Genomic DNA, 7,728 nt, shown 5'->3' with positions numbered 1-7,728 from the left:
AAATTTAACAATTTATTTTATTCAAATAAAAAATTTAAGAAATTAAATATTTACTATTTTGATAAAATTTAATCAACGCGAAAGAGTAAAATAGAAGCATGATTAGGAATAAAACTTTTTTTCAACAATAAAACATTTTTTAATTTTTATAACAATTTAAACCATCAACACTTTTATTTTTTTATTTTGTTAATTTATTATTGGTTAAAATAATATCTGCTCCCTGACAAAATCTGAATAATAAATTAGGTATGTAATAGAAAAAGCTTATTTAAGTATCCAATCCAAGTATCAGTTCTCAAAAGATAATGAAATAATAAACAAAAATGGATTCCTAGCTCTTATTTAATTGTCGCCCGTGGTACTCGTGGATGGTATCTTGCAATGAGAATTTATAACGTGTCAAGTTCAACCATTGAATTAAAACGATTTACTAGTTCGTTTAAATAAGTATAAAGAATTTGATTTTTAATTTGTGTATGTATTAATTTATTAATCTAAACAAAATTTAAATTTACAACGAATTAATATTTTATCTGTTGATACAAAAGATACGTACGCACCAAAAAAATAAAAAGAAGTCAAACCATGTTTGCTAAAAAAAAGAAATCATACCATGTAACAAAGACATAAGCGCAAAGCGATCCTGAAATTTCACTCAGTTTCGTCTAAGAGCAGTTGGTCAAGTCAAATCTTTTTTATTATTATTATTAAATATTAAATAATATATATAATTTTATAATTATTTTAATAAATTTATAATTTTTTAAAACATAAAAAGTTATAATTTTTAAATTTATAAATATTAAAGTCTTTATAATTATAAAAATATAATATAAATAAAAATATTATTTATATACTAAAATTAACTACTAAAATTAATCATTAATGTATTTATGTATAAATACATATATAGTTTAATTTATTTTTAATGTATATTTGTATTTCAGCATATATTTTATATTGGTGACTGACTTCGGTGGCTGATTTTGGTGTACAAGTAGCATAACTCTGTAATAAATATAATCATAAATCAAGTTTTTTTAAACAAAATGTTGAGTTTGAAAAACTTGAATTATTATGATGATCAAACATTATTAAAATTTATTAATTAAAAAAATTGTTAATTTAACATTTGCTTCTAATTGTTTGGTTAGTGGGTTTGTTAGTGTGCAGGAAAAATAAAACAAATTTTATGTTGGACTAAAAAGCAATACAAGCCCAATGTGATGAAAAATGTCATCAGCCTTTGAGCAAAATTATTCCATGCAAAAATATGCAATGTGGCTGAATTATTTAAATGGATAGCAAAAGATAACTGGGCCAAAATATGTGTGAACAACCCAAAATAATTTTTCTACCTAGACCAAACAAGCCTTTGGTCCGAAATTGAAGGAAGAAAGAATAGAAAGAGAAGTGGTTCGGTTATCGATTCTTTTTTGATGATGGAATTCAAATTTTAAATTAAATTGAATGCATGCATTGGTTACTGGAACACAAAATTCAATTTGATTAAATGCTCACATAGGTAATTGAAATTCACATTTTAATTTCATTTAATTTCACATTGAATGCTTTGTTTCTTCTCTCTCTTCTCTCTCTTGTTGTTTTGGCTGTCACTTCACTCAAGAAAGAAGAGTGAACAAGTTATCAGAAACAAGAGAAGTACAGAGAAAATAGTGAAGCTATGAAGAAGAAAAAGGCTAAATTGATTATGGCCTTTGCAAAAAGAAGATCTGAAGCATGGTGTGGCTAAGATCTTTGTCACTAAAGGTAAGATTTCAAGAAGAAGCTTTAAGATCTTCATGCCAAGAATAGAAGCAATCGGCCTCGATCAGAGAAGATCTCTGTGATAAAGCTCGTTTCCATTTTTGTTCATCCAAGATAGAAGGTAGCTACTAGAGCTACGTAGAGGAAGAAGCAAATATGAAAAGGAAGGAGCTGTCAAGAATCAGAGATTCATCAAGGGTCAGAGTTCTTTCTTGGAGCCAAAGTCAAGATCAAGGGCTCAGAATGAAGAAGCTTGATGAGAAGGGTTGAGAGAGATACATGCATGTTGGTTTGCTTTCGATTTTTCCTCTATCTTCTCTCTGTCCGAACCGACTATGTGATGGAGAAGATGTTGGTGACTTGGTTGAACCGGTTTCAACTTTGGAAGCTTCCCCTTCTATAATAAGGGTGAACGGCCAAGGGTTGAGACAATGAGAGAAAGAAAAAGCACAGAGTTCTCATAACTTCCCAAGCTATCCGAAGTTCTTCTCCTTCAATTGGTTTCATTTTGTTTTCTTTTCTTTAGTTTTGTTTGTCTGTGTCTCATGGTAAAAGGCAAATAGAGTGAAGTTTGTAAGAAAAAGTCAGTGAGAAGAAAAAGGCAGTGAGCAAAATTAAAGAAAGAGTTATAGATGTCTAAGAGTTCCTTTGTACATCTGTATGTTGTGTTTCATGATTGTGTGGAGATTTCCTTTCAAGTTGGGTTAGCACTTTGTGGTTAAAAATTTGGTAGGTGACCAAGTCAAGTTCAGATTTGGGGATAGAATCTGGATTTGTCCCAGATAGGAATAGGTAGTTCCTAAGGAAGAATTGGTGTATGTAATCTGATGATTATAGTGAAATTCCGTCACAGTTGTGATGGAGACTGAATGTAGGCTGCATTGCACTTAACAGCTGAAGCAGGATACTTTTGTGTGTGATTCTCTCCTTCTCTTCTACTCCTATTCTGTTTCTGTTGCACTGGAGACAAAATTGAAAAATATCTCCTAATCGGTTACGAGACAAAAAGAAAATGTCTCTTGACTGGTTATGAGACAAAAAACAGAAATATCTCCTGAAGCTATTTGAAAAAGCAGAAATTAATACTCAGCAAAAAAGGACTAAGATTCAACCCCCCATTCTCTTAGCCACTTATTACCATCACAAAATAATAAAACCAACATTATTCAAAGTAAAATAAACATTGTCCAAAATATATAATTAAACATCTATAAATTTAGATCATAATCAATCAAACGTAAAACATAATCCAAAACACTAAATTAAAACATATTCAAAAAAATTCTAAACCTGACGAAAAACCCACTCCGCCCCACCAAAATCTACAGTTTAAGCAGCGTGGGTTAAACGAGCTTTTGATTTGTGGCGATCTCAATTTTTCAATTTGACCATCTTTTTTAGCGGGTTATGCGAATCGACCCGACAAATTTAGATCTATTTATCATCCATAAACACAATCATATATTTTTTTTTGAAAACAACACAATCATATATTAAGTAAAGAGGAGACTCAATCACAGTAGTATAACAAACAATTAAATTGATTTATCAGTTCTTTATGAAATGATTATATATTATTCTTTTTAATTTTTAATTGATCAGATTGACTTTTTAATTTTAAATTTTCAATCAAATTAATTTTTTTTCGTTGATTTGTCATTAGCATTAACAAAAAGCATACACGATTAACACAACTTGGCATGTCATTAGACTGACGTGACAAGAAACTAAGTTCGTTAGTCTAATGGTTAATTTAATATTTCGTTTAAATAAATGTTGAAAGTTTGAATCTTGTATTATACATATAATAATTTATTGACCAATAATAAACCTATTCAGATTCACAATAAATTAATCTTTAACTTACTAAACTAAAAAATATTGCTGATACAAAAAAAACTGACGTGACTAGAAACAGATTTAGAAATATTATTATGGGCCAATAACATATATAATGTTAAAAAATTATATAAAACATTATATAATATAAAATGTATTACAAAAATATATTAATAAAGAATATATTTTAAAGTACAAAAAATATGTATGTATTTTTTATTAGCAAAGTGGTCGATTCTTTGTATTATAAAATTCATCGATAATAGAATTTGTATCAAATTTTTCAGCAATTTTCTTTTCAGTATAATTAAAAACCAATTAACAAGAAATTATTTTATTTTGTTTCTGAATTATTCTTCACAATATTCATAACTGAAAAATATCTCTTAGTTGTAGTAGTTGAAATAGAAAGAATTAATACCAAATGAATCAAGAAGGACGCTCACAAGAAGAAAAAAAATTCACTTTATGCAATTTAAAAAATTTTATTTAATTAAAAAATATTAATAATAAAATCTTTTTAAATTTTTTTAATAATTAATCTTTTTTAAAAAAATTTAGGACTTCCACTCGCCCGTATATCCGTTCCTGGATGTAACACAAAATGATTACAATCAATTGATCCCGAGAGAGCCAATTTGATTATAGATGAAATTAACATATGAATGTAATAACTAATTAAAAGAATACTTGGTGCTATCAAATTTTAATATTATAGTGGGGTAATTCACAATTAGATGTACTGAAATTTAATTATTATGCTAGAAACTAGAAAGTACATGGGTTATGTAATTATTGTTTCTTAATTCATAATTTTAATTAATTATTTTTTTTTAGAATTACAAAACTCAAATTATTCCTTTTTTTTAGAATTATAAAACTCAAATTATCATATTTTTTATGAATTGGAGATTAATGAAACCAATCTTTATGGAAAAAATCAAGAGATTTATTTTTAGTGTTTGTCCTCAAAGTGCTCTAGATAAAAATGATTTCGTAGCACGATTTTTTTAGTTTTATTAAGACATTGTGAGTGGTGATGTTTTTAAGGCAGTTCGTAATTTTTTTTTGTAGAGATAAAATTCTCAAGGCGTTTAACCATACACAAATTTGTTTGATCTTTAAGATCTTGAATGCTAGAGACATGTCACATATCAGACCTATTAGCTTATCCTCAATCTTTTATAAGATTATTACCAAAATTCTGGTATATAGACTTCAGGAGTTTATGAATAATTTAATAAGTCCAAACCAGAGTGCGTCTTTAAAAATTAGATTAATTTTTAACAATATTCTAATAGCTCATGAATGTATGCACTACCTCAAAACTAAGAGGTGCGGATTGGAATGTAAAATGGCTATTAAATTGGATATGAGTAAAGCATATGATAGAGTTGAGTGGAGTTTTTTTATAGTTTATCATGGAGATAATGGGTTTTGGAACTAGATGGATTTCTTGGATCAGAGAATTAGTCACTACTGTTTCTTACTTTGTTCTTGTGGAAGGTCAACCTTATGGTTTTTTTAAGCCAACAAGCGGTATCCGACAAGGAGATCGCTTGCTACTTTATCTATTTCTATTCTGTGCGAAAGGATTATCCTATCTGTTATACAAGGCAGAGCAAAACATATCTATTTAGGGGATTTAGATTCACAGAAGGTCTCCAATAGTCAATCATCTTTTCTTTGCTGACGACTCTATCTTATTTGGAAAGGCTAATGAGAAATCATGTAACAATATCTTATCTCTACTCAATGAATATCATATGCTTAGGAGGCATAAAGTTAACCTTCACAAATCAGCAGTTTTCTTCGGTCAAAACACCCCACTTGTCAGAAGACAACAACTAGTAGAATTACTTAACATATAGCATGTGGGAGCCCAAGATAAATATCTAGACCTTCCATCCATTATTTAGAGATCTATAAAGGCTAAATTTGGTGCAATAAAGGATAAAATTCAAAAAAGAATTCAGACTTGGAAGAGGAATCTGTTATAGTAGGTGGCAGACATGTTTTAATCAGAGCTGTTGGAGAAGCTATTCCAATATATACATTTTCATATTTCAAGCTTCCAAATTCTCTAGTGAAAGATATACACAAAATTTTAAGACAGTTTTAGTGGAGTCAGAAGGAAATGGAGAAAAAGATGGCTTCAGTTAGTTGGGATTGTATAACCAGACCCAAAAAAAAGGTAGATTGGGATTTAAGGATCTTAAAGCCCAGAACCCAGCATTGCTGGGTAAACAGTTTTAGCGAATTATTACTAAGTTTAATTTGCTACCTGCGCATATGCTCAAAAAAAAAATACTATAGATACCCCTTTTGGCAGATAAAGGAAGCCAATCTTTTTGAGGTTGGCAAAGCCTACTTGAGGGAAGAAAACTTGTAGAAAATGGTTTGAGATAGAGTATAGGATTTGGCACAAATGTTCGTATCTAGGAGGACCCATGGTTACTCCCACCCTACCTTTTTTAGATTCAATAACATCAATTGGGTACATGATATACTTACAGGGGATGGAAGATGGAATAAAGAGCTAGTTGAAGTAGTTTTTTCTCTTGAGCTCAATTTGCAAATTCTCTTCCTGCCACTAAATAACAATGGTGATGACAAGCTTGAATGGGTCTGGAACAAGAGGAAGTAGTACGATGTGGCCTCGGAGTACTATGTGGCTTATGATTTTTTTTTTTCATGCGCCAGTTGAGCGCCTTTCAACGGCGATGACGAATTCAACAATCTGGAAATCAATTTGGGGGTTAAAATTACCATCCAAAGTAAAAAAATTTCTGTGGAGAGTAGCCCATGAAAAATTACCTATACTCAATTTGATCAACCAGATATTCTCATATCCTTCAGCAATGTACCTAAGATGCAAAAATGGCAACGAAACAATCCTTCACGCCTTGGTGCAATGCAGTCTCGTTCCTGAGATTTAGTCCTCCTCTCCTTTTGTGACTGCTATAGTGCAAAATGGAACCATGGAGTTTGCAGTTTGGTGGCAAATAGCAAGTAGAGACATTGGAAGAGAACAATCTTCTATGACCCTCCTTGTATCTCTGTATTGGACGTCGTGGAAGGCGAGAGATTTGGAGGTCTTTGAAGATGAGAAACTGACGATAACAATAATTGTGGAAATAACAAGAAGCTCCAGCAAAAAATGACTCAAGTTATAGAGTACTGTTTTTTGTTAGTTTTCTTTTTACTAGTATTTAGTATTTACCATAACAAAAAATCCCTTTTTTCTTATTTTATCCCTACAATGAACCTATATTTCTTTTTATAAAGTAATGCAATTACATATTTTTGAAAAAAAAAAATCTGAATTGGTCATCAAACCAATGAAATTAAAAGTTCAACGGAAATTTAACATAAATTCATTAGATTTATCGAATTTTTTTTTACCACACCAACCGATTATATTTCTACTAAAAAACTCCTTCGTTTATATTTGAAAAATAATCAAAACTTCACAAAAAGTTACATATTTTGGATAATTTTGTCAAACTAATACAATATTTGATAAATAGAACTAATTTAAATTATTCATGGTTATAATTGTCAATGGTCATTTTTTTTTCTTGGTCAAATGAGGTAGTTTGATTGTAGAAAGATAAAAATGTTACAAGAAATTAGAAAGTGAAAAAGAGAGAAATGGGTGTAACAGAGATGCACAATTAGCAACTTTGGCCATATCTCCATTCAAAGTGATAAGTAGTAACTCACCGTGTCGGTGATAATAAAAGTGCTTATACTCTTTGGTGATATGCCGGGACTTCAAAAGAAGTAAAAAGTGTGAAATCTATTTATATCATATTATCGCGATAATAGTAATACAGCTATTGCTCAATCGTACAAACTAACCAATCGTCCATACAAATTTACAGCAGGTGACAATTATGGAGCATAGCAATTAGCAACTTCAAACACCACCTTTTGCATTCTGAAAGCTAAAGAGAGGGACCGAGGGTTCAATGATATTGACGCTCATCGATAAATTAGTGTCAGCTTATTCATCAAGTATAGCACGACCGAGATTTGTTGCCAGAGCCAGCCTAATAGAGCTCAGTGCCTCGGCAGGTAGGTTAGGTTCAGAGAAGTGCGGGCGCAACCTCGCCC

General features: G+C 30.3%; 1 protein-coding gene across 1 annotated transcript in view; it reads right to left on the bottom strand.

Annotated features, from left to right (window-relative positions):
- LOC107605192 (nuclear pore complex protein NUP85) overlaps nt 7,278-7,728 on the bottom strand; it is a gene marked incomplete in the record, with an annotated part of 6,191 nt that continues 5,740 nt past the window's right edge. Inside the window, 1 exon segment of the mRNA XM_016306976.2 lies at nt 7,278-7,720. Within this exon segment, the coding sequence (XP_016162462.1) occupies nt 7,619-7,720 (102 nt within the window).

This window comes from Arachis ipaensis, chromosome B06 (genome assembly GCF_000816755.2).
Source record: "Arachis ipaensis cultivar K30076 chromosome B06, Araip1.1, whole genome shotgun sequence".
Taxonomy (NCBI): Eukaryota; Viridiplantae; Streptophyta; class Magnoliopsida; order Fabales; family Fabaceae; genus Arachis; species Arachis ipaensis.
The sequence above is the reverse complement of the archived record's forward strand: the minus strand, read 5'-3'. Positions and strand labels throughout refer to the sequence as shown.